General features: G+C 43.3%; 1 protein-coding gene across 1 annotated transcript in view; it reads left to right on the top strand.

Moving 5' to 3' along the window:
* The first annotated feature begins 831 nt into the window (after nucleotides 1-831).
* The window catches only part of LOC118565233 (zinc finger protein 585A-like), a 29,920-nt gene continuing 3,212 nt past the window's right edge, over nucleotides 832-27,539 (top strand). Inside the window, exons 1-2 of the mRNA XM_036145393.1 lie at nucleotides 832-1,471; nucleotides 12,104-13,685. Of these exons, the coding sequence (XP_036001286.1) occupies nucleotides 1,288-1,471; nucleotides 12,104-13,685 (1,766 nt within the window). The 5' untranslated portion in view covers nucleotides 832-1,287. The remainder of the gene's footprint in view (nucleotides 1,472-12,103; nucleotides 13,686-27,539) is intronic.

The following is a 27,539-nucleotide window of genomic DNA, read 5'->3' as shown; positions in this document are numbered from 1 at the left end:
CCTGTGGACGGTCTGTTATAAAAGAACAAAGTAAATATGAAATTATTAAAATGCAAAAATTTATACTGTAGAAAGTGATCAAAACATCTACCATGGATAGTACTTACACATTTAATTTATCTGCTACCTTTTTTAGCCCTCTCTCCTGGCTTTAGCAGACTTTGAGGTGTTACCTGTCGTTTTAATTAATGACTTAAATTTGGCATAACCTTCCATTAAAAGCTCGTGTTCTGCTTGAGAGAAAAAATGTGGGCGTTCTTTGGCCATGCTGAACAGCCAATAGCAGCGTTGCTGATCATTGTTTCTAACAAACGCATGAACGCGCAGTTATCTCAGATAACTCAATCCAGCCTTACTAATCATAAACAACAGGTGTGTTCGAAGAACCCAATTAGCCGGATCAGGATTAGCCGGATGAAATCATCTTGGATGTGTCATTTGATCTCGGATGTTTTAAGCAACGTATGAAGAACGGGCCCATGGTCTTATTTCTGGGAACAGTTCCACAAACATTGAAAAACAGATAACTTTATCTTAATCGTTGACATGACCGGGACATGAGTTAATGTCATGTCCCGGTCATGTTCTGGCCTTTTGCTCCCTTTACCTCGCTGCCAAGGACAAACAGACCTCAGATGTTTTCCCAACTTCTGCACAGATATTTGTGCAGAACTAATCTCTGCAACATTTACTCTCAGTGGGATTGATTTTAAGTTCAGACATCTCAAAAAATAAGAAAATTATGAACTTTTATATTTCAAACTGCACCAAATATTTCAAAGAGCTGAATGAGACTGAAACCCGTCCAGCAGCATCTTGCACAATCAGCTTGCTGCAGTTTAACAACAACCAGCTGGTTAAAGTAATTCATTAACTTAAACCGTCTACTTTCAATGTCACCGTTGACCTATTTTAGTACGGAACAGTCAGCTAAAGATTTATAATATAACTTTTTTTTCTGTAATTTCATCCACCTACCGGAGAAAATTACTAAACACTGAGACTGAACTGCATTCAATGCTGGATCTATCGCTTTTTGAAACTATCTGCAGCTGCTTGAGCCACGTGACATTCCTTTCTTTCCACGGAAGTCTATGGAGTGTCGCCACTCTCAGTTATACCACACTCTGGTCGAAAACAACTCAGTGGAAAACATCTGCCGTGGAATGCGCACACATCCAACGACGCCTTACCAGCGTTTATTAGATCGATATAACTAGTGTGTCGTGGGTCTTATGAGATTACTAAAAGCAGTCCGAGGACGGTTTTGGTGTTTTGGATTCTTGAATGTTTGCACTGAAAATGTCTTCGGTTCAACCCCAGAGAGAGATGAGCACCGAGCAGGAAACTCCTGCTGAAGAACAGTTCACTGAGTTCAAAGAAATCTTCGTCAAGCCGGAGGAAGAGATGGATGATCAGCGCAGACTGCTGGATTTCAGCCGGATACCTCTGATAATCTTACACCGAATAGGTATGAACCACCAGCTATTTACTGATAACTTTAAGGAAAGTTGTTTGGGCAGAGGCAGAACTCAGAATCCAATTTTAACCCCTTAAACTTTGAGGGTTTCAGGAAAAATTGTTCGCCTGAAAGTATATATGTGATTTAAATCAAGTACTGCTCCAAAGTTATAAACTGGAAATTTAAATGTTTTTTGTATGTCGCAAAGCATTTAAGAATATTTTTCAGGTGGAACCACTATTGGAATTGTCACCATGTTTTATTTATAGGTGATTAAATAAAGAAAAAAAATAGTTATTTTCACCTGTGGCCATGTCACCTGTCAGCATTTATTCCCTCTCTTCCAGTAACTTAGCTGATAAACGCGGTGACCAACTGGGGATCTCCTCGTGGTTTGCTATTATGTTTTGTTTAAAAAAAAGAGTAACGAGCTTGCTCAGGTTAATTTAGCATCACACGCCTTTTTATTTTTTGAAGAAGAACGGTCGGAATGTGAAACAATGTTCTGCATTTGACTGGGTCTTATTCGGAGAAAAAAAATAAAAAAAATAAATTCAACCTGCGCTTGTCTGAAACCAAGAAGGCAGAGCTGCAGTAGGAGCGGCTGTCGGTCAATATGCAGCAGCGTCCATCTAATGAGCCGCTGCTCACCAGGACACTCGTTAAATAAAATCACAAGGATTTTGATGCATACAGATTATTAAGGAAACTAAGTCAAAAAGATAAAACAAATAAACTGCAGCTACAACATGGACTGGAGAACGGGTTCTAACTGTGTGAGTCCAAAGAAAGGCGATTCTCAGAGAGCTTTTATGAAGTTATTTATTTTTACACGGAGTGGAGTCCGGTGGGAAGTGACACTGTAGAAGCGAGTCGCACCAGAACCAGCTGAAAAAGCCTCCTGTGGATCTGTGGACTAAATTTTACTCCAACTCAGAAACACCTGCCAGACAGATAAGCTACAGCAGCGAAGGTTACCTTCAACAATATTTATCTTTACACAGAAGTTTAATACATTTTTTCTAATGAAAAATGTCCATCTTTAAAAGAAGTTGCGTGTTTTGTAAAAAAAAAAGAAAAAAAAAGAACTTAGATCAATTTTATTAAACTTTTTAAAAATGTAACATCCCATCCATGGATTTTCTATACCCGCTTCTCCATACAGGTGTGACGTAATGCCGTATCTGATCGGGAAACACGGCTCGAAGTCACACAGGGCTGTGGGGTGGGGGGTAGAGGGGTGGAGGGGCTTGCCCTTTCTGGACAGGTCTCCAGTCACATGGCTAAAAAACTGTTTTATTAAACTTCAAGTTAAATCATGCCTTTTAATAAACTCACTCACTGAGATTCCAGGTGGAATAAGGCAACATTACAGTATAAAGTGCAGCAGTGGTCAAAATATAAACAATGCAGGAGAAAAAACTGTTTGCAATAACAGTATGCAGGAAAATGTTCAAACCATTTTTTATGTGCAAAAATAATGGTGCAAAAAGGCATTTGTGCAAAGATGCATTTACTTTGAGTTGCGAATAATGGGGTACCGCGCGCGAGCTATTTTTAGAAACACAACGTCACGATGACGTCACATCACGTGGTAGGCAGTGGGGCAAACTCCGGAAACCCGTCGCTGTTTTGCTGTAAAAGAGCTGTGCGTTACCCTTGCTTTTACTCGGTAAAACGACTGCTTTTTCCAAATCTAAGACCATGGTTTTTAAACATTGTTGCTATGGAACGTGCAACAGCGACTCGAGGTACGCTGATCGGCCGCATATGAAGGATGTTTTCTTCAAGACTGCCAAGGAGAAATGTGTGCGCTGGGACCGGTGCGGTCGGCCTACACAACAGTTCAACCCGGAAAAAGTTACCAAATTCAAGTACATATGTAGCAAGCATTTTGTCGGAGGAAAGGGCCCAACCGAAGAACATCCTGACCCAATTCCAGCGACATCAAGTCAAGGTAAGAGTATTTTGGTGGCCGACATGTTAATAAAGTAGCGCCTGCTACCATGACAGCATATAAGCTATCATGGTAGCAGGCGCTAACATGATAGCCTGCTACCAGGATAGCTTACTCAGAAACATTTCAAATGAGACAAACATTAAACATATACCCATTCCTGGACGGTGATTGCAAACAACAAAAAAAAAAACGACCGACGCTGCCATGATCGCCGCGCAGGAAAAAAAAACAAAGCTTACCGTTCATCAACTCGCCAGTTTTCCAGTCTTTTTAAGCCCTCGAACCTCAAGCCATCGTTTGAGCTGAAGGTTGGTGTGTTCTTCGACAGTGCGACCAGTAAACCGTGTGCCTGGGACATCGTCTTGGGAAAGTTTAACGGCTGTAAAGTCGGTCATATCCGTTATCCGTGCGTTCTCTCCTGTATGCGTTCTCTCCTGTATGCCCTACCTAAGCGGCAAAAGGGGCGTTGCTCTTGAGACGGTGACGTCACGTGCGCGGTACCGCATTAAAGGTATACTATGCAACCGGGGTTGATTTTCCAGCGAGGCTCCCCCCAGAGGGCGAAAGTAAAAGTGTACTGTCGTAAAGATGCTCAGCTGTTCTGTTTTCTCCGTCAAGCCAGGCGCGGTTGTTTTGAGCTTAGCAGACAGGCGAACGCAATGAAAAGTAAAAAAAAAAAACGGCAGTACAAACAATGGCTAACAGTGAAAGTATGAACATCAGGGTTTCCCGCAGCGCTATCTTGGCGATGCGGCCGCCACGCCAAACTCACGCTACCGCCTCGCCAACATAAAAAATAAATAAATAAATATAATAATAATAATAATAATGATAATTAATAATAAAACTTGATATGCTTGCATGTTTATTTGACGTTAACACGCGGTTCTTTGTTGTTGCTTTTGCGCGTGGTTGATGGTATCAGATTGCCAGATCCACACAGCAAAAGCCTGAAGGGACGGAGCGAGTCTGTGAAATGCTGGCCAAGTGTTCCGTACCGCGACATACAGCTGCCTCATAAACACGGCAGGCCAGTACACACGAGAGAGCATGAAAGCCCCTGAAACCACTGGACGGCCACAATTATTTTATATCGGGAAAAAGGCTCCAGCCACGCCTGCAACGCCATGAGGGATTAAGCGGTCAGAAAATGGATGGATGGATGTTGTTCACACATGTTTGTGCAACAGCACAAAGCGGCGTCGGACACAGACCGCGTCTCAGCAGAGAGGAAGACCCGCCCGGTAGGTTAAAAAAAACATCATTCACTACGGATTATTTTGGTGTTTTTGTCTTAAAATGGGTGGGGGTGTCGGCGACATTGCAGCGTAAACACAGACGTACTAGCGCCCGTGAACAGGGGCGTAATGGAGCCGGAGAAGCGGCTGCCACAGCAGCAGCAGCCGCTCCTCCGGCCCGTCTAGCGATCGCCACCTCCCCTCCGCCGCTATTTAAGTAGAACAATGACTAGAGCAGAATTAAGTTGTATTTACCGGAGATGAAGTGTAGACTGCAAATTCTGTCGTAGTATGATGGCTCCCCCAGTCCATTGGGAGTGTCTGCCTGCGCTCTTTTCATTGAAAATATCCATTTCTTTCTTCGTCCTTCTTCCTTCGGTAAACGACAGAAACGTACATCCAACGATTTGGAATGCCTCTCTGTGCAACCGGGAGCACAACAAGTCGTAGGCATTGTTTAGATTCCAAAAATAAACTAAGTAAAAGTACGCTCTAAATCACCAGTTTTGTAATGATAGTAGACGGGAACAGTTCTGCTTTTGCCTGCCCGTGGGACCCGGATGTAGCGCTGACGTCACGCGTGACCTACCCTATAGTGAATGGCAGGGCAAAAACACATGGAGTTCTCGCCGTAAAGCAAGACCGACTCTCGCGGTCTTGCACGAGACATCTGAGCCTGTGGGTGTGGGCCGAGGGCTCTTGCAATTGCAAGTACTGTATTTCCCCCACAGACCACCAGGGCGGCCGAAAAAACCTTTGTTCGACCTGAAATGACTCATTTAATCATACAAAACGGTATGGAACACATTAATTAACTGAAAAATGTTGCATAGTATGCCTTTAAAGAGGAAACTAAAAGTTCGGCAGCATTGGTAATGCCAGATAGAGATGCAGTGATGCAAATGTGCAAATATGGTGCAGAGTCCAGTTTATAGTTCAACAGTCTGATGGCAACAGGGAAAAGCTTTTGCAGATCCTGGTGGACCTGCAGCGGATGATGTGGAACCTCTTCCCAGAGGGCAGCAGGGAGAACAGTCCATGGTGGGGATCTGAGGGGTCTCTGATGATGTTACGGGCTCGGGATACGCAGCGTTAGGATGAAATGTCCTTAATGGGGGGAAGAGGAGCCCCGATGATCCCTTATGCTGTACTCACCACTCTCCTCACATTTTTCCAGTCGGAGGCGCTGCAGCCTTCACACCACACAGAGAGACAGCTGGTCAGAATGCTCTCTATGGTGCTTCTGTAGAAGTTGGTGAGGATGGGCGGGGGCAGGTGTGCTCTCCTCATCTTCCGCAGGAAGTACAAGCGCTGCTGTGCCCTCTTCACCTGTGACGTGGTGTTCACAGACCAGTCTTCCACATGTCGGCTGTGTCAAGGCAGAGCACATTCTCTTCCTGATGGAGGACAGCTTTCACTGCTGGAGTCCGGTTTAGTGCCTCAAACCTCCCAAAGAAGTTATTTAGTCCATTTAGGAAGTCAGCATCAACTTCGCCCACCGGGGGGAGGGAGTGTTGTAGTCTTATATGGCCCCTATGCCTTTCCACATGCTCCTGGTGTTGCTGGCGTTGTGGAAACGCTCCTGGATTTTCTTTGTGTGGCTCCACTTTGCTAACCTGATGGCACTGTTCAAGTTGGCTCTCGATGTTCTCAGTGCCTCCTTGTCGCCAGACTTGAAGGCTGAGTTCCGTGCTTTTAGAGCTTGGCGAACCTCCTCAGTCATCCAGGGTCGTTGGTTGACTTGGGTGCTTACGTCCTCAATCCATTTGCTGATGTAGGCTGACACAGTCATGGTGTACTTATCAATGTGGATCTTGTCTTCATATGTTGCTGCAGTTTTGAACATGTCCTAGTCAGAGCACTCAAAACAGTTCTCCTCCATAGCCCCATTTACACTGCCCTTGTTAAACCGATCCATCCCGGGCTCAGTCCGAGCTTGGATCAGTTAACCAAGCCGAGCTTAGTTCTGACGACCATTTACACATCACGCTATCTCGGTTCCTTGGTTCCTCCTCGCCTCCTAGTGACGATCTGCGGTACTGCTGCTCTCTGGGATTGAAGGCGGGACCGAGCAAATCAAAATGGCGGCGCCCGTAACATTTAGGAAGTTATGCTTGGACAGAGTCGGCTTTTGGCACATGGATAAGACAAACAAGCATCTAATAAGGATTTACAGACGCAGGAAACAACGACAGACGCTGAGGTTCATCACACTGCTAAGCAGAATCATCACCGGAAATCGTGTGTCATGGTAGGGAAGCTAGTATTTTTATGAATGTCTGAAATGTCAGCTGACCGCACGTGCTCATGCGCTCTTTGTTATCAGATAACCGGACCAGTGACAAACCAGGCCGAGCTCAAACCTGGAACTGGTCTGCACTTAGCGCGGTCCGGTTGTGTCTGGCTTGGTTCAGTTCAGTTTGCTTACCATTTACACTCAATAATTATCTCGGTTACCAAGCTCGGACTGGTCTCGGCTCGGTTAAAAAAGGGTAGTGTAAACGGGGTATATTGCTCCCTCAGTCCACACTCTCGCCTGCCTCACTGCAGGTTTAGCTCTGATCAGCAGGGGTCTGTATGCAGGAATTAGCATCACAGTTAGCAGGTGGGGGGCTGCTCTGAATGCGCCTTTTATATTTGTGTAAACTAAATCTAGAGTGTTCTCTCCCCGAGTAGCAAAATCCACATGTTGGTTGAAATGAGGGAAAACAGTTTTCATATTTGCCTAGGTACAATCCCCAACAATGATGAAAACACCCTCCGTGTGTGCAGATTGCAGCTCAGAGATAGTCCGATAGAGAACACTCATGGCCTCTTCTGTATTAGCGCTGGGAGGCACATAAACTGCTGTGATGACACCAACAGTAAACTCACTGGGCAGGTAAAAGGCTCTGCAGCTAACAGTCAGAAGCTATGTCCGGAGAGCAAAAGCTTGTGACTATTCTAGCATTTTTACGCAGGTGTTATTGATGTAAATGCAGAGTTTACCTCCTCAGGTCTTACCTCTGAGTTGTCTGTTTCTGTCCACGTGGAAAGTAGCGAGCCCCTCCAGGCTAACGGCGTTGTCCAGGATTGATAATGTAAGCCATGTCTCCGTCAGGATGAGAACGCAGCAGTCGAGTTGTAAATAGTCTATTTTGTTATCCAGTGAGCGGACGTTGCAGAGCAAGATGGATGGTAGTGGCGATCTATAGGGGTTAGCCTTCAGCTTAGCATCCAAACCTCCGCGACAGCCGTGTTTAATCCGTCAGCTGCACCGCTTCTGCTTGGTCCTCCTCCGGTGTGGGCTGCTCAGTGAGTCCGCTGCTCGTGGGCCTCTGGGACTTGCTCCCGGAGCTCTCCGAAGCCGCGTAAACAATTGAAAGTTGTAGTGGTTACGAGTCCAAAAACACTACGTGACCGTAACTCCAGCAGTCGCTGACGGTCATGTACTGATTGGCTGGGTTCATGAGTAGTTTGTAGCGAGTTTGGTGGCATTTTTTATGAAAATGTGTGGCGGACAGCTGTCTAAAGTTCCACAAGCTTTCATTATATCAATAAAATAATATCAATAAAACATAATTATTTGGAACAGCCATGGCACCTTCTTGCCAGTCGCATGCCAGTGAAAGTGCCACTATTAGCTCCCGCTGCCACAGATTGATCCTGCTGTCTCTCACCGTTTTTGGTTCAGTCACAAACAGTTAAAGCAGGAGTGGTACAACAAGTAAGGTTATCCACTGCTGTTGCAAAAGTTAAAATGTAAAAGTCTTTTAACTTAAACAGCAACCCCCTGAGATATACAGTGGTGCGCACATTCAGCAGCATGTATGTATTTTTTGTTTGAAGATGTATAACACAAACTGAGTGACAGCCGTTTTTTATTGGCTAGCGGCTACCGTTAGCTTCCTCAAATTTCCTTATGAATCCTCAGTTTATTGGTAGTAAAACTAATAGTTACATTTGTGTAGTATGAATTTGTGTAGTTAACTCTGGTTAGCTGTAGCCACAACTGAACAGTGTTTATGCTAATCAATGGATTAAAGTGAACTGTGTATTCTTTTACTCAAAAGTGTAAGCATTGATTTGGTGTTAAATACTGACAAGGTTATTATAGTGGGTGATTTTAACATGCATGTTGACACTGAATGTGATAACCTTAGTGTAGCCTTTAAAACTATCCTAGATTCAATTGGTTTTGCTCAAAATGTGCATAAACCGACGCACTCTCGGCTTCATACTTTAGACCTTGTTCTGACATATGGCATTGATTGTGAAGAATTAACAGTATTCTCTCACAACCCTGTCCTGTCTGATCATTTTTTAATAACATTTGAGTTTAATCTAACTGAGTTCTCCACCCCCAAAAGAGGGTTCCATTATAGTAGATCTTTATCGGATAATGCTGTATCAAAACTTAGAGTCTGTCCCCCTTTTATTATCCTCATTATTGCAGAAATGCCCTGTAGATGGCAGCAATGTTGTTTCTTCCCATTCACAAATCGATACCTTTGCTAACAGTGTGACTTTCTCACTGCGTTCTGCATTAGATAATGTAGCTCCCTTGAAAAAGAAGGTGATTATTCACAGAAAGCTGGCTCCCTGGTTTAATTCAGAGCTGCGTTCCTTGAAGCACAATGTTAGGAAATTGGAGAGAAAATGGCGCTCTACACATCAAGAGGAATCCTACTTAATCTGGAGGGACAGTCTATTGTTGTATAACAAGACCCTTCGCATAGTTAGAGCAGCATATTTTTCATCATTAATTAAAGAGAATAAAAAGAATCCTAGATTTCTCTTTAGTACAGTTGCCAAGCTTACACAGAGTCATAGCTCTGTTGATCCATCCATTCCCTTAGCTCTTAGTAGTAACAATTTTATGGGATTCTTCATAAATAAAATTGATGCCATTAAAAATAAAATAATTGGCATCCTACCAAACATGATTACCTCGTCCTCAGTAAGTGAGGCAAAATTTTAGCTTCATCTAAACCTTCTACCTGTATGTTAGACCCAATCCCAACCAAGTTGTTTAAGGACATATTCCCTTTGATCAGTGGCACTATTTTAGACATGATTAATCTATCCTTAGTAAATGGATATGTACCACAGGTTTTTAAAGTAGCTGTTATTAAACCTTTACTTAAGAAACCTTCTCTTGATCAAGATGAGTTAGTAAACTACAGACCTATATCTAATCTTCTTTTCTTATCTAAAATTCTTGAGAAAGTAGTTGCTAATCAACTTTGTGAACATTTACAAAGCAATGACTTACTTGAGGAGTTTCAGTCAGGCTTCAGAGCTCATCATAGCACTGAAACAGCTCTGGTGAAGGTCACCAATGATATTCTCATGGCCTCAGACAATGGACTTGTGTCTGTACTTGTCCTGTTAGATCTCAGTGCTGCATTTGATACAGTTGATCACAATATTCTGCTACAAAGACTTGAACATACTGTAGGGATTAAGGGGAAAGCATTAGGCTGGTTTAAATCTTATCTGTCGGACAGATTCCAGTTTGTTCATGTTAATAATAAATCTTCCTCAAACTCTAGGGTCACCTGTGGAGTACCACAGGGTTCAGTCCTTGGACCAATTCTATTTACTATATATATGCTTCCGATCAGCAAAATTATCAGACAGCATGGGATTAATTTCCACTGTTATGCTGATGATACTCAGCTATATTTATCCATAAATCCTGATGAATCCAATCAATTACTTTCGACTGCAGTCATGTCTTGATGACATCAAAAGCTGGATGACTTTAAATTTCCTGCATCTAAATTCTGAAAAGACAGAAGTTGTAATCTTTGGGCCAGAATCCTCAAAAAATAAAGTTCTTAACCAATCACTTTATCTGGATGGCATTAACTTGGCCTTTGGTAATAAAGTAAAAAATCTTGGTGTTATTTTTGATCAAGACATGTCATTTAAATCCCACATTAAACAGGTCTCCAGAGTTTCCTTTTTTCACCTCAGGAATATCGCCAAAATTAGAAACATTCTGTCCAGGAGTGATGCTGAAAAACTGGTCCATGCATTTGTTACTTCAAGGCTGGACTATTGTAATTCTTTACTATCAGGAAGTCCACAAAATGCAGTTCAAAGTCTTCAGCTGATCCAAAATGCTGCAGCAAGAGTTCTGATGAAAATCAACAAGCGGGATCATATTTCTCCAATTTTAGCTTCCCTTCATTGGCTTCCTGTTAAATCAAGAATAGAATTTAAAATTCTTCTTCTAACGTATAAAGCCCTTAATAATCAAGCTCCATCATATATCAGAGCTCTGATTACCCCGTATGTTCCTAACAGAGCACTTCGCTCTCAGACTGCAGGTCTGCTGGTGGTTCCTAGAGTCTCTAAAAGTAGAATGGGAGGCAGATCCTTTAGCTATCAGGCTCCTCTCCTGTGGAACCAACTCCCAGTTTTGGTCCATGAGGCAGACACCCTATCTATTTCTAAGACTAATCTTAAAACTTTCCTTTTTGACAAAACTTATAGTTAGAGTGGCTCATGTTACCCTGAGCTATCTCTATAGTTGTGCTGTGATAGGCCTAGGCTGCTGGAGGACATCAGGGTCTAATTTTCTCACTCTACTGATTTCTACTGTTCTTCAGTCTACTGTTCTCCAGTTTTGCATTGTATTACATTGAAATTACTGTCGTCATTTCAGCTTTTAACTTTTTGCTCTCTCTCTTTTTCTTCATAGTAGGTACACCTGGTCTGGCGTTCTGTTAACTGTGACATCATCCAGAGAAGACGGCTCACCCGCTACTACCATCTAATGTAGAACAGATTACTGGATCAATGTGTGCTTCTGTGCTTTTTTGTCTCTCTTGTTGTGTCTCTGCTCTGTCTTCTGTAACCGCCAGTCGGTCGAGGCAGATGACCGTTCATACTGAGCCCGGTTCTGCCGGAGGTTTTCCTTCCCGTTAATGGGGAGTTTTTCTTCCCACTGTCGCTTCATGCTTGCTCAGTATGAGGGATTGCAGCAAAGCCATGTATAATGCAGACGACTCTCCCTGTGGCTCTACGGTTCCCCAGGAGTGAATGCTGCTTGTCGGGACTTTGATGCAATCAACTGGTTTCCTTTTATAGGACATTTTGACCAATCTGTATAATCTGACCCAATCTGTAAAATATGATTGAACTTGATTTTGTAAAGTGCCTTGAGATGACATGTTTCGTGATTTGGCGCTATATAAATAAATTGAATTTAATTGAATTGAATAGACGACTCTCCCTGTGGTTCTACGCTTCTCCAGGAGTGAATGCTGCTTGTCGGGACTTTGATGCAATCAACTGGTTTCCTTATATAGGACATTTTTGACCAATCTGTATAATCTGACCCAATCTGTATAATATGATTGAACTTGACTGTGTAAAGTGCCTTGAGATGACATGTTTCATGATTTGGCGCTATATAAATAAAATTGAATTGAATTGGTTTTTTTTTTTCAGATCCCGAAAAATATTGTGCATGTAAAGACGAGGGGGTTCGCACTGAACTCGGCAACCAGGAGAGGAACTCCACTTTCAATGAAGACATTCCAGAACCTTGTCAGATAAAAGGGTGGGGGAAGGAAATAGAGCTTCTGAAGATAAAACAGGAGAAAGTGGAACCAGAACATCAACTGTTCAATGAGAAAGAGAGGCAATTCTGCATCGGTCAGGTTGAAAAGCAGTTTGTGCTGAAACATAAGACTGGTGACATTTTAATGATTTCTTCTAATGTGCAAAGACTCCAAAATGAAATGGAACCAAACAGGAACCAACTCAAGTCTCAGGCCTCCCCTGAAGTTGCAAGCCAACAGCAGGGAGAAAACAATAATGAGGACCCAGGAAAAGTTAGAGTAAAGCAGAAACAAAATGAGAGAGGTGAGCAAACCAAAGAGCAGGAAAGAGCTGCTGACATTTCAAGAGAAAAAATTAACAACACTCACTCTGGGACAAATAAATATTCTGCTAAAATTGGTTCTGAAAACTTTTTTAAAAAAAGTCCCATGAGAACATTCAAGATGAAGATGCCTTTCTCATGTACAAGCTGTGGTAAAAGGTTTCCCTATAGGTACTCTTTAACTGTTCACATGAGAACTCACACAGGTGAGAAACCATTTACATGTACAGCTTGTGGAAAAAGTTTCACGCACAGATGTATATTAACTTATCACATGAGGATTCACACAGGCGAGAAGCCATTCACATGTGCAGCCTGTGGAAAAAGTTTCACTCGCAGATGTTATTTGACTTATCATATGAGGTTTCACACAGGCGAGAAGCCATTCACATGTGCAGACTGTGGAAAGAGTTACAGGTATAAAAGTAGTTTAACTTATCACATGAGAACTCACACAAGTGAGAAGCCATTCGCATGTACAGCCTGTGGAAAGAGCTACACGGCTAAATGTAGTTTAATTCGTCACATGATAAGTCACACAGGTGAGAAGCCATTCACATGTACAGTCTGTGGAAAGGGCTACATGGATAAATGTGATTTAATTCGTCACATGAAAAGTCACACAGGTGAGAAGCCATTCGCATGTACAGCCTGTGGAAAAAGTTTCACTCACAGACGTATATTAACTTATCACGTTAGGATTCACACAGGCGAGAAGTCATTCACATGTGCATACTGTGGAAAGAGTTACAGGGGTAAAAGTGGTTTAACTTATCACATGAGAACTCACACAGACGAGAAGCCATTCACATGTGCAGACTGTGGAAAGAGTTACAGGTATAAAAGTAGTTTAACTTATCACGTTAGGATTCACACAGGCGAGAAGCCATTCACATGTGCAGACTGTGGAAAGAGTTACAAGGATAAAAGTAGTTTAACTTATCACATGAGAACTCACACAGGTGAGAAGCCATTCGCATGTACAGCCTGTGGAAAGGGCTACACGGATAAATGTGGTGTAATTCGTCACATGAAAAGTCACACAGGTGAGAAGCCATTCACATGTACAGCCTGTGGAAAGGGCTACATGGATAAATGTGGTTTAATTCGTCACATGAAAAGTCACACAGGTGAGAAGCCATTCACATGTACAGCCTGTGGAAAAAGTTTCACTTACAGATGTTATTTAACTTATCACATGAGGATTCACAGAGGCAAGGAAGCATTCGCATGTTCAGCCTGTGGAAAGAGTTACAGGAAAAAAAGTGGTTTAACTGTTCACATGAGAACTCACACAGGTGAGAAGCCATTCCAATGTACAGCCTGTGGAAAGAGTTACAGGAAAAAAGTGGTTTAACTGCTCACATGAGAACTCACACAGGTGAGAAGCCATTCCAATGTACAGCCTGTGGAAAGAGTTACATAGATAAAACAAGTTTAGCTTATCACATGAAAACTCACACAGATGAGAAGCCTTTCACATGTATGACTTGTCAAAAAGGTTTTATTAACAAACACAAGTTAACAATTCACATGAGAAGTCACACAGGTGAGAAGCCATTCATATGTACAGCCTGTGGAAAGAGTTACAGGCAAAAAGTTGGTTTAACTTATCACATGAGAACACATGAGGCACAATTGATTCCAGATGACATTAATTGGAAAGACTAAGACAATCAGCATTTACCTGTTCACATGTTAAGTTATACAGGTACAGGTCACATGGAGGCACGCTACAACAGCACCACGCCAAGGTTGATTAACATCATGAGCGTGCCTTTGTTGGTCTGAAGACACATTCCAATTCCATCTTCTGGAAAGAGTTGGAGGTAAGCCTGACATTCACATAAAAGTAACACCGCCTGCTGCATCCTTCACAATATTAGTATAGAGACAGGGGACCAGCTGGACGTGGAGGACGAGGAGGTTGACCCAGAAGAGGACGGCCATCCGGCAGCTGAAGACAGGGAGCTGCTCCAGCTGGCTGCATGTTTAAGTGAACATGACTACACCTGACCTAATGTAAATCAGTTCTAGTCATGTCCACATGCTGCTTCCTTTCATTTTTTTCACCACCTGTGAAAATGCAGTAAATAATCCTTAAATAATTTCCATTCAAACTATTTTTAATTGTAAGTTTATAGGCATTGTCTATTGTATAAGATCTTAATAGGAGTTATATCTTTGTTTTAAACCATGTTAGTAACTGTTAATAATTTGTTGAATATATTACACCTTCATTCTTTTCCAAGATTAAACATTTGTATGAAGTAAATGTCTGTTTTTTCATATACTATTATTACTATTATTTTCTTTCCCTCTTTCTCCTCTCAATTATTCGAGTCCTGACTCAGAAGAAACTCACTTAGATAGGAAAAACATTTATAGAATTTATTTATTTATTTACTTATTTATTTATTTATTTATTTTATAAGCTGCTGTCGTCCTTGGCAGACATTTACAATTTATTCCAGCAAGTATTGAGTTAATAAAGCAACACACGTCAGTCAGATAAACACAAAACAAATAAATCATAACCAGCGGTATTATGCACACTACTTATTTTAATTACGCAATAACTCTGTAAATAGGCCACATAGAGAAAACTTAAAAGTATAACATTCCAAAAAAAAAAAAAAAACTAACTCTTAATGCTTGCATGTTTGTTTGACGGTAAAACGCGTTTTTTTTGTTGTTGCTTTCGCGCGTGCATATAGTGAATGGCAGGGTCCGCGCAAAGCTTGTCTCTCCCAGCCACCCCCACCCCCCACCCCCGCTCCATCGGACTTCTGTGAAAAGCTTGATTGGCCCGCCAGATATTGGGCGAGCATACTTGCGCTACTATTGAGCAATGCCAGACCGAACTTTCCGACCTAAAAACGTTGTGGGCGGGACTAAGTTCGGAATGGCACCCAGGCTAGGGAAGAGAGGAGGCTGGTAACCTAGTGAGACTTTAGAGGGGACGTGGTTGGTGGAAGCAAAGATGTGGAAATTATGTGCATATTCGATCCACAGGAGGACTGTGTTCCAGTTCGTGGGATTGGATGAGGTGAGGCAGCGAAGAAGGACTCTTGGCTCCTGCTTCATACGTGTGGCTTGGCCGTGGGACTTGGGGTGGTAACCAGAGGTGAACTGGGGCCGTGGTCTGTAAGGATCTCTTGGGTGATGCCGTGGAGGCGGAACACATGCCTGGCCAGGAACTGAGCAGTCTGAAAGGCCGCGAGGAGCTTACGACGAGGAACCAGGTGACAGCCTTTGGAAAAACGGTCAACAACCGTTAGGATGGTGGTCATCACCTGGGAGGAGGGAAGGCCAGTGACGAAGTCCAGTTCAATGTGCGACCAGGGGTGTTTGGGGCTCGAGAGTTGGTACAAAGACCATGACTAAATACTGGTCCATAGGAGTCTTCCACTTAACCCCCTGGCGGATTCTCATGAGATGAAATGCATTACGCAGGTCCTATTTTGAAAAGACAGTTGCGTCCTGGACGGGCTCGAACGCCGATGAGATGAGGGGAAGCGGGTACTTATTTTTGACAGTGATTTGTTTCAAACTGCGGTAGTCAATAAAGAGGGGCAAAGAGAACTCGGCTCCCAAAGGGGAGGAGGAAGGGTAAATGATTCCAGTGGCTAGTGTCCCGTTTATATAATCTATGTGGACCTGCCTTTTGGCCCGGGAGATGTTATACAGCCGACTGGAGGTTAGCGGGGCGCCGGGCAGGTTGGGGCCAAAGGTGGAGTCTTGCGACTTTGCCTTACTCTTACTAAACAGTGCTTTCAAATCCCAACATAACTTTGATACCAGATGGAGGTCTACGGGGTCCTCCTTAATGGAGTCCTCCAGGTTAGACCCAGAGGGCACAGCGGACCGAAGACAGTGTGAATGGTAAAAATGGAGACCAGGACTCAAGCCTGCGCTCAGCCCAGTTTAAGTGCGGGTTGTGCTGCTGTAGCCAGTAAAAGCCGAGGACTACGGGAGTGTAATGGAGATAGCTTCCATTACATCAGGAAATTAGATCAATCAATCAATCAATCAATCAATCAATCAACCAATCAATCAATAAAGTTTTATTGTCAATTACAATTTGCATTGCAATCGAAAAATCAGTTCCAGTACAACCGTCCATCACATAAACAAACAAACATTTTCGGGGGAACGATTGACTGAGGCCTTGCGTTGCCAAGGAACGCAGCCAGTTAGCCGCTGCTAAATAGTGCAGCCGTCAAGGCCACATTCCTCCAAACAGCCCCGAACCCCGCCTACACGGAGTTCACGAGGCGCTGCCCTTGAACTCTTGAAAAAAGAGCAACAACATGGGGGAAAGAGGGGGGAAGAAAAAAAGAGACAGATGTTTGCCTATTTATGCTCTCACCAATAAAGAGACAAACAACTGACACAAAAAACCCTCATAGCACGAAAAAGCACAAATAACACAAGACAACATGTATGCAGAAGGTAAACATTTGAGACCTGTCACGTGTGCGTAATTCATCAGTTTTTTGAGTATCAGTTATGCGTGTGTGTTTGGGCGAAAGTGTTTTATCTCTGTGAACACTCTCCAGAGGCCATTGTCCTTGATGTTATTAGCCGGCCCACAGTTCAGAGAAGCATCCTCAGGTGTCAGCGGGGGAGGGGGGTAGCCGGGGGCTTTTCTGAGCACTCTCCGCCATAACAATCCAGGAGTAGAGATAGGGAGGGAATCCAAATATGTTATTTGTTATGAGACAAGCTGCACTGTCTTTCCTGTCAGCTTTTAAGTCTTTTGCTGGCTCCACATGTAAATCCAATTTTCCAAATTATTGGTCTTTTTCGCGCTTCACTTCCAGATTTTATCCCATCTCCCCTTGAGTTCAACCACCAAAGTCAGTCTGCGTTCCAACACAGGCAGCTTTTCGGCTTCGCTCCATTCACCTGCCAGGTTTGTCCGTTCACAGCCACAGTTGAGCGCGTCATGCAGCCGGCTGCCTGATCAAGGCCAAATGGCTCCGACATCCGCTATTTGCCGATTCTTCAAAAATCCACAAAAAACAATAAGTAGAGATCCCAGTATCCTTAATCCAATGTGAAAATTTCAAACGTCCAGGAATGACAAGGTCGAAAGACACACCGTTTTCCTCCAGGAATTTAGGGTGTATCTCACAAAATAAGTCAAATCAGGACCGGACGGGACCCCCTTACGTTGCCTACCCGTCGAAAAAAATGTATCAATAGTATTGAGAGACCAGCTTACCAGATCCATGTTTTTCAGAGTTCGGTTGATATGAAGAAAGTGCTCAGAAGACAAGACATAGCAGCAGAAGCAGGAGAGGGGAGGGGGGTAAAAGCTGCAGAGAGAGAAAAGACACGACCAACCTCGGAGAGAGACAGAGAGACAGAGAGAGTCTTAAGTTACAGTCCAAACAGTTGAGCTGTTATTAGAGCTGTCAAACGATTAAAAATGTTAATAGCGATTAATTGCATAAATTCAATAGTTAACTAGAGATTAATCGCAAATTAATCACATATTTTGTCTTTTTATTTCTGAAATTGTAAAAGCCTATTTGGGGATTTTGCTAATTATTGCAATTTTGCAATAAATGACACTAGTAAAAAACATGCTTGTACAAAAAATATTTTTATTTAGTATTTTTCAATCACTTTTTAGAATTGGAATGAAAACATCCTTGTGCCATAACTGATAAACTCTGGCAAATAATGGCTAAATCACTAATCATAATGCTATGATGTTTACACAATGTGTAGACAAATGTGTAAATAAAGAAATATTTCATGCCGAAATATATATATATATATATATATTGCCTCTTAAACAAAGATAGACATCGTATTAAGCGTTTACATATAAATTATAGAAGTTTTGTTTTGTTGAAGCCCGGATACAAGCGGCTGAAATGAGTTTTCTCCGTAGTGTGTCTGGGCTCTCCCTTAGAGATAGGTGAACACGGCTCGAAGTCACACAGGGCTGTGGGGTGGGGGGTAGAGGGGTGGAGGGGCTTGCCCTTTCTGGACAGGTCTCCAGTCACATGGCTAAAAAACTGTTTTATTAAACTTCAAGTTAAATCATGCCTTTTAATAAACTCACTCACTGAGATTCCAGGTGGAATAAGGCAACATTACAGTATAAAGTGCAGCAGTGGTCAAAATATAAACAATGCAGGAGAAAAAACTGTTTGCAATAACAGTATGCAGGAAAATGTTCAAACCATTTTTTATGTGCAAAAATAATGGTGCAAAAAGGCATTTGTGCAAAGATGCATTTACTTTGAGTTGCGAATAATGGGGTACCGCGCGCGAGCTATTTTTAGAAACACAACGTCACGATGACGTCACATCACGTGGTAGGCAGTGGGGCAAACTCCGGAAACCCGTCGCTGTTTTGCTGTAAAAGAGCTGTGCGTTACCCTTGCTTTTACTCGGTAAAACGACTGCTTTTTCCAAATCTAAGACCATGGTTTTTAAACATTGTTGCTATGGAACGTGCAACAGCGACTCGAGGTACGCTGATCGGCCGCATATGAAGGATGTTTTCTTCAAGACTGCCAAGGAGAAATGTGTGCGCTGGGACCGGTGCGGTCGGCCTACACAACAGTTCAACCCGGAAAAAGTTACCAAATTCAAGTACATATGTAGCAAGCATTTTGTCGGAGGAAAGGGCCCAACCGAAGAACATCCTGACCCAATTCCAGCGACATCAAGTCAAGGTAAGAGTATTTTGGTGGCCGACATGTTAATAAAGTAGCGCCTGCTACCATGACAGCATATAAGCTATCATGGTAGCAGGCGCTAACATGATAGCCTGCTACCAGGATAGCTTACTCAGAAACATTTCAAATGAGACAAACATTAAACATATACCCATTCCTGGACGGTGATTGCAAACAACAAAAAAAAAAAACGACCGACGCTGCCATGATCGCCGCGCAGGAAAAAAAAAACAAAGCTTACCGTTCATCAACTCGCCAGTTTTCCAGTCTTTTTAAGCCCTCGAACCTCAAGCCATCGTTTGAGCTGAAGGTTGGTGTGTTCTTCGACAGTGCGACCAGTAAACCGTGTGCCTGGGACATCGTCTTGGGAAAGTTTAACGGCTGTAAAGTCGGTCATATCCGTTATCCGTGCGTTCTCTCCTGTATGCGTTCTCTCCTGTATGCCCTACCTAAGCGGCAAAAGGGGCGTTGCTCTTGAGACGGTGACGTCACGTGCGCGGTACCGCATTAAAGGTATACTATGCAACCGGGGTTGATTTTCCAGCGAGGCTCCCCCCAGAGGGCGAAAGTAAAAGTGTACTGTCGTAAAGATGCTCAGCTGTTCTGTTTTCTCCGTCAAGCCAGGCGCGGTTGTTTTGAGCTTAGCAGACAGGCGAACGCAATGAAAAGTAAAAAAAAAAACGGCAGTACAAACAATGGCTAACAGTGAAAGTATGAACATCAGGGTTTCCCGCAGCGCTATCTTGGCGATGCGGCCGCCACGCCAAACTCACGCTACCGCCTCGCCAACATAAAAAATAAATAAATAAATATAATAATAATAATAATAATGATAATTAATAATAAAACTTGATATGCTTGCATGTTTATTTGACGTTAACACGCGGTTCTTTGTTGTTGCTTTTGCGCGTGGTTGATGGTATCAGATTGCCAGATCCACACAGCAAAAGCCTGAAGGGACGGAGCGAGTCTGTGAAATGCTGGCCAAGTGTTCCGTACCGCGACATACAGCTGCCTCATAAACACGGCAGGCCAGTACACACGAGAGAGCATGAAAGCCCCTGAAACCACTGGACGGCCACAATTATTTTATATCGGGAAAAAGGCTCCAGCCACGCCTGCAACGCCATGAGGGATTAAGCGGTCAGAAAATGGATGGATGGATGTTGTTCACACATGTTTGTGCAACAGCACAAAGCGGCGTCGGACACAGACCGCGTCTCAGCAGAGAGGAAGACCCGCCCGGTAGGTTAAAAAAAACATCATTCACTACGGATTATTTTGGTGTTTTTGTCTTAAAATGGGTGGGGGTGTCGGCGACATTGCAGCGTAAACACAGACGTACTAGCGCCCGTGAACAGGGGCGTAATGGAGCCGGAGAAGCGGCTGCCACAGCAGCAGCAGCCGCTCCTCCGGCCCGTCTAGCGATCGCCACCTCCCCTCCGCCGCTATTTAAGTAGAACAATGACTAGAGCAGAATTAAGTTGTATTTACCGGAGATGAAGTGTAGACTGCAAATTCTGTCGTAGTATGATGGCTCCCCCAGTCCATTGGGAGTGTCTGCCTGCGCTCTTTTCATTGAAAATATCCATTTCTTTCTTCGTCCTTCTTCCTTCGGTAAACGACAGAAACGTACATCCAACGATTTGGAATGCCTCTCTGTGCAACCGGGAGCACAACAAGTCGTAGGCATTGTTTAGATTCCAAAAATAAACTAAGTAAAAGTACGCTCTAAATCACCAGTTTTGTAATGATAGTAGACGGGAACAGTTCTGCTTTTGCCTGCCCGTGGGACCCGGATGTAGCGCTGACGTCACGCGTGACCTACCCTATAGTGAATGGCAGGGCAAAAACACATGGAGTTCTCGCCGTAAAGCAAGACCGACTCTCGCGGTCTTGCACGAGACATCTGAGCCTGTGGGTGTGGGCCGAGGGCTCTTGCAATTGCAAGTACTGTATTTCCCCCACAGACCACCAGGGCGGCCGAAAAAACCTTTGTTCGACCTGAAATGACTCATTTAATCATACAAAACGGTATGGAACACATTAATTAACTGAAAAATGTTGCATAGTATGCCTTTAAAGAGGAAACTAAAAGTTCGGCAGCATTTGTAATGCCAGATAGAGATGCAGTGATGCAAATGTGCAAATATGGTGCAGAGTCCAGTTTATAGTTCAACAGTCTGATGGCAACAGGGAAAAGCTTTTGCAGATCCTGGTGGACCTGCAGCGGATGATGTGGAACCTCTTCCCAGAGGGCAGCAGGGAGAACAGTCCATGGTGGGGATCTGAGGGGTCTCTGATGATGTTACGGGCTCGGGATACGCAGCGTTAGGATGAAATGTCCTTAATGGGGGGAAGAGGAGCCCCGATGATCCCTTATGCTGTACTCACCACTCTCCTCACATTTTTCCAGTCGGAGGCGCTGCAGCCTTCACACCACACAGAGAGACAGCTGGTCAGAATGCTCTCTATGGTGCTTCTGTAGAAGTTGGTGAGGATGGGCGGGGGCAGGTGTGCTCTCCTCATCTTCCGCAGGAAGTACAAGCGCTGCTGTGCCCTCTTCACCTGTGACGTGGTGTTCACAGACCAGTCTTCCACATGTCGGCTGTGTCAAGGCAGAGCACATTCTCTTCCTGATGGAGGACAGCTTTCACTGCTGGAGTCCGGTTTAGTGCCTCAAACCTCCCAAAGAAGTTATTTAGTCCATTTAGGAAGTCAGCATCAACTTCGCCCACCGGGGGGAGGGAGTGTTGTAGTCTTATATGGCCCCTATGCCTTTCCACATGCTCCTGGTGTTGCTGGCGTTGTGGAAACGCTCCTGGATTTTCTTTGTGTGGCTCCACTTTGCTAACCTGATGGCACTGTTCAAGTTGGCTCTCGATGTTCTCAGTGCCTCCTTGTCGCCAGACTTGAAGGCTGAGTTCCGTGCTTTTAGAGCTTGGCGAACCTCCTCAGTCATCCAGGGTCGTTGGTTGACTTGGGTGCTTACGTCCTCAATCCATTTGCTGATGTAGGCTGACACAGTCATGGTGTACTTATCAATGTGGATCTTGTCTTCATATGTTGCTGCAGTTTTGAACATGTCCTAGTCAGAGCACTCAAAACAGTTCTCCTCCATAGCCCCATTTACACTGCCCTTGTTAAACCGATCCATCCCGGGCTCAGTCCGAGCTTGGATCAGTTAACCAAGCCGAGCTTAGTTCTGACGACCATTTACACATCACGCTATCTCGGTTCCTTGGTTCCTCCTCGCCTCCTAGTGACGATCTGCGGTACTGCTGCTCTCTGGGATTGAAGGCGGGACCGAGCAAATCAAAATGGCGGCGCCCGTAACATTTAGGAAGTTATGCTTGGACAGAGTCGGCTTTTGGCACATGGATAAGACAAACAAGCATCTAATAAGGATTTACAGACGCAGGAAACAACGACAGACGCTGAGGTTCATCACACTGCTAAGCAGAATCATCACCGGAAATCGTGTGTCATGGTAGGGAAGCTAGTATTTTTATGAATGTCTGAAATGTCAGCTGACCGCACGTGCTCATGCGCTCTTTGTTATCAGATAACCGGACCAGTGACAAACCAGGCCGAGCTCAAACCTGGAACTGGTCTGCACTTAGCGCGGTCCGGTTGTGTCTGGCTTGGTTCAGTTCAGTTTGCTTACCATTTACACTCAATAATTATCTCGGTTACCAAGCTCGGACTGGTCTCGGCTCGGTTAAAAAAGGGTAGTGTAAACGGGGTATATTGCTCCCTCAGTCCACACTCTCGCCTGCCTCACTGCAGGTTTAGCTCTGATCAGCAGGGGTCTGTATGCAGGAATTAGCATCACAGTTAGCAGGTGGGGGGCTGCTCTGAATGCGCCTTTTATATTTGTGTAAACTAAATCTAGAGTGTTCTCTCCCCGAGTAGCAAAATCCACATGTTGGTTGAAATGAGGGAAAACAGTTTTCATATTTGCCTAGGTACAATCCCCAACAATGATGAAAACACCCTCCGTGTGTGCAGATTGCAGCTCAGAGATAGTCCGATAGAGAACACTCATGGCCTCTTCTGTATTAGCGCTGGGAGGCACATAAACTGCTGTGATGACACCAACAGTAAACTCTCTGGGCAGGTAAAAGGCTCTGCAGCTAACAGTCAGAAGCTATGTCCGGAGAGCAAAAGCTTGTGACTATTCTAGCATTTTTACGCAGGTGTTATTGATGTAAATGCAGAGTTTACCTCCTCAGGTCTTACCTCTGAGTTGTCTGTTTCTGTCCACGTGGAAAGTAGCGAGCCCCTCCAGGCTAACGGCGTTGTCCAGGATTGATAATGTAAGCCATGTCTCCGTCAGGATGAGAACGCAGCAGTCGAGTTGTAAATAGTCTATTTTGTTATCCAGTGAGCGGACGTTGCAGAGCAAGATGGATGGTAGTGGCGATCTATAGGGGTTAGCCTTCAGCTTAGCATCCAAACCTCCGCGACAGCCGTGTTTAATCCGTCAGCTGCACCGCTTCTGCTTGGTCCTCCTCCGGTGTGGGCTGCTCAGTGAGTCCGCTGCTCGTGGGCCTCTGGGACTTGCTCCCGGAGCTCTCCGAAGCCGCGTAAACAATTGAAAGTTGTAGTGGTTACGAGTCCAAAAACACTACGTGACCGTAACTCCAGCAGTCGCTGACGGTCATGTACTGATTGGCTGGGTTCATGAGTAGTTTGTAGCGAGTTTGGTGGCATTTTTTATGAAAATGTGTGGCGGACAGCTGTCTAAAGTTCCACAAGCTTTCATTATATCAATAAAATAATATCAATAAAACATAATTATTTGGAACAGCCATGGCACCTTCTTGCCAGTCGCATGCCAGTGAAAGTGCCACTATTAGCTCCCGCTGCCACAGATTGATCCTGCTGTCTCTCACCGTTTTTGGTTCAGTCACAAACAGTTAAAGCAGGAGTGGTACAACAAGTAAGGTTATCCACTGCTGTTGCAAAAGTTAAAATGTAAAAGTCTTTTAACTTAAACAGCAACCCCCTGAGATATACAGTGGTGCGCACATTCAGCAGCATGTATGTATTTTTTGTTTGAAGATGTATAACACAAACTGAGTGACAGCCGTTTTTTATTGGCTAGCGGCTACCGTTAGCTTCCTCAAATTTCCTTATGAATCCTCAGTTTATTGGTAGTAAAACTAATAGTTACATTTGTGTAGTATGAATTTGTGTAGTTAACTCTGGTTAGCTGTAGCCACAACTGAACAGTGTTTATGCTAATCAATGGATTAAAGTGAACTGTGTATTCTTTTACTCAAAAGTGTAAGCATTGATTTGGTGTTAAATACTGACAAGGTTATTATAGTGGGTGATTTTAACATGCATGTTGACACTGAATGTGATAACCTTAGTGTAGCCTTTAAAACTATCCTAGATTCAATTGGTTTTGCTCAAAATGTGCATAAACCGACGCACTCTCGGCTCCATACTTTAGACCTTGTTCTGACATATGGCATTGATTGTGAAGAATTAACAGTATTCTCTCACAACCCTGTCCTGTCTGATCATTTTTTAATAACATTTGAGTTTAATCTAACTGAGTTCTCCACCCCCAAAAGAGGGTTCCATTATAGTAGATCTTTATCGGATAATGCTGTATCAAAACTTAGAGTCTGTCCCCCTTTTATTATCCTCATTATTGCAGAAATGCCCTGTAGATGGCAGCAATGTTGTTTCTTCCCATTCACAAATCGATACCTTTGCTAACAGTGTGACTTTCTCACTGCGTTCTGCATTAGATAATGTAGCTCCCTTGAAAAAGAAGGTGATTATTCACAGAAAGCTGGCTCCCTGGTTTAATTCAGAGCTGCGTTCCTTGAAGCACAATGTTAGGAAATTGGAGAGAAAATGGCGCTCTACACATCAAGAGGAATCCTACTTAATCTGGAGGGACAGTCTATTGTTGTATAACAAGACCCTTCGCATAGTTAGAGCAGCATATTTTTCATCATTAATTAAAGAGAATAAAAAGAATCCTAGATTTCTCTTTAGTACAGTTGCCAAGCTTACACAGAGTCATAGCTCTGTTGATCCATCCATTCCCTTAGCTCTTAGTAGTAACAATTTTATGGGGTTCTTCATAAATAAAATTGATTCCATTAAAAATAAGATAATTGGCATCCTCCCAAACATGATTACCTCGTCCTCAGTAAAATTATAGCTTCATCTAAACCTTCTACCTGTATGTTAGACCCAATCCCAACCGAGTTGTTTAAGGAGGTATTACCTTTGATCAGTGGCACTATTTTAGACATGATTAATCTATCCTTAGTAAATGGATATGTACCACAGGTTTTTAAAGTAGCTGTTATTAAACCTTTACTTAAGAAACCTTCTCTTGATCAAGATGAGTTAGTAAACTACAGACCTATATCTAATCTTCTTTTCTTATCTAAAATTCTTGAGAAAGTAGTTGCTAATCAACTTTGTGAACATTTACAAAGCAATGACTTACTTGAGGAGTTTCAGTCAGGCTTCAGAGCTCATCATAGCACTGAAACAGCTCTGGTGAAGGTCACCAATGATATTCTCATGGCCTCAGACAATGGACTTGTGTCTGTACTTGTCCTGTTAGATCTCAGTGCTGCATTTGATACAGTTGATCACAATATTCTGCTACAAAGACTTGAACATACTGTAGGGATTAAGGGGAAAGCATTAGGCTGGTTTAAATCTTATCTGTCGGACAGATTCCAGTTTGTTCATGTTAATAATAAATCTTCCTCAAACTCTAGGGTCACCTGTGGAGTACCACAGGGTTCAGTCCTTGGACCAATTCTATTTACTATATATATGCTTCCGATCAGCAAAATTATCAGACAGCATGGGATTAATTTCCACTGTTATGCTGATGATACTCAGCTATATTTATCCATAAATCCTGATGAATCCAATCAATTACTTTCGACTGCAGTCATGTCTTGATGACATCAAAAGCTGGATGACTTTAAATTTCCTGCATCTAAATTCTGAAAAGACAGAAGTTGTAATCTTTGGGCCAGAATCCTCAAAAAATAAAGTTCTTAACCAATCACTTTATCTGGATGGCATTAACTTGGCCTTTGGTAATAAAGTAAAAAATCTTGGTGTTATTTTTGATCAAGACATGTCATTTAAATCCCACATTAAACAGGTTTCCAGAGTTTCCTTTTTTCACCTCAGGAATATCGCCAAAATTAGAAACATTCTGTCCAGGAGTGATGCTGAAAAACTGGTCCATGCATTTGTTACTTCAAGGCTGGACTATTGTAATTCTTTACTATCAGGAAGTCCACAAAATGCAGTTCAAAGTCTTCAGCTGATCCAAAATGCTGCAGCAAGAGTTCTGATGAAAATCAACAAGCGGGATCATATTTCTCCAATTTTAGCTTCCCTTCATTGGCTTCCTGTTAAATCAAGAATAGAATTTAAAATTCTTCTTCTAACGTATAAAGCCCTTAATAATCAAGCTCCATCATATATCAGAGCTCTGATTACCCCGTATGTTCCTAACAGAGCACTTCGCTCTCAGACTGCAGGTCTGCTGGTGGTTCCTAGAGTCTCTAAAAGTAGAATGGGAGGCAGATCCTTTAGCTATCAGGCTCCTCTCCTGTGGAACCAACTCTCAGTTTTGGTCCGTGAGGCAGACACCCTATCTATTTTTAAGACTAATCTTAAAACTTTCCTTTTTGACAAAACTTATAGTTAGAGTGGCTCATGTTACCCTGAGCTATCTCTATAGTTGTGCTGTGATAGGCCTAGGCTGCTGGAGGACATCAGGGTCTAATTTTCTCACTCTACTGATTTCTACTGTTCTTCAGTCTACTGTTCTCCAGTTTTGCATTGTATTACATTGAAATTACTGTCGTCATTTCAGCTTTTAACTTTTTGCTCTCTCTCTTTTTCTTCATAGTAGGTACACCTGGTCTGGCGTTCTGTTAACTGTGACATCATCCAGAGAAGACGGCTCACCCGCTACTACCATCTAATGTAGAACAGATTACTGGATCAATGTGTGCTTCTGTGCTTTTTTGTCTCTCTTGTTGTGTCTCTGCTCTGTCTTCTGTAACCGCCAGTCGGTCGAGGCAGATGACCGTTCATACTGAGCCCGGTTCTGCCGGAGGTTTTCCTTCCCGTTAATGGGGAGTTTTTCTTCCCACTGTCGCTTCATGCTTGCTCAGTATGAGGGATTGCAGCAAAGCCATGTATAATGCAGACGACTCTCCCTGTGGCTCTACGGTTCCCCAGGAGTGAATGCTGCTTGTCGGGACTTTGATGCAATCAACTG

The sequence above is a fragment of the Fundulus heteroclitus genome, chromosome 13 (assembly GCF_011125445.2).
Source record: "Fundulus heteroclitus isolate FHET01 chromosome 13, MU-UCD_Fhet_4.1, whole genome shotgun sequence".
NCBI classification, from domain to species: Eukaryota; Metazoa; Chordata; class Actinopteri; order Cyprinodontiformes; family Fundulidae; genus Fundulus; species Fundulus heteroclitus.
The sequence above is the reverse complement of the archived record's forward strand: the minus strand, read 5'-3'. Positions and strand labels throughout refer to the sequence as shown.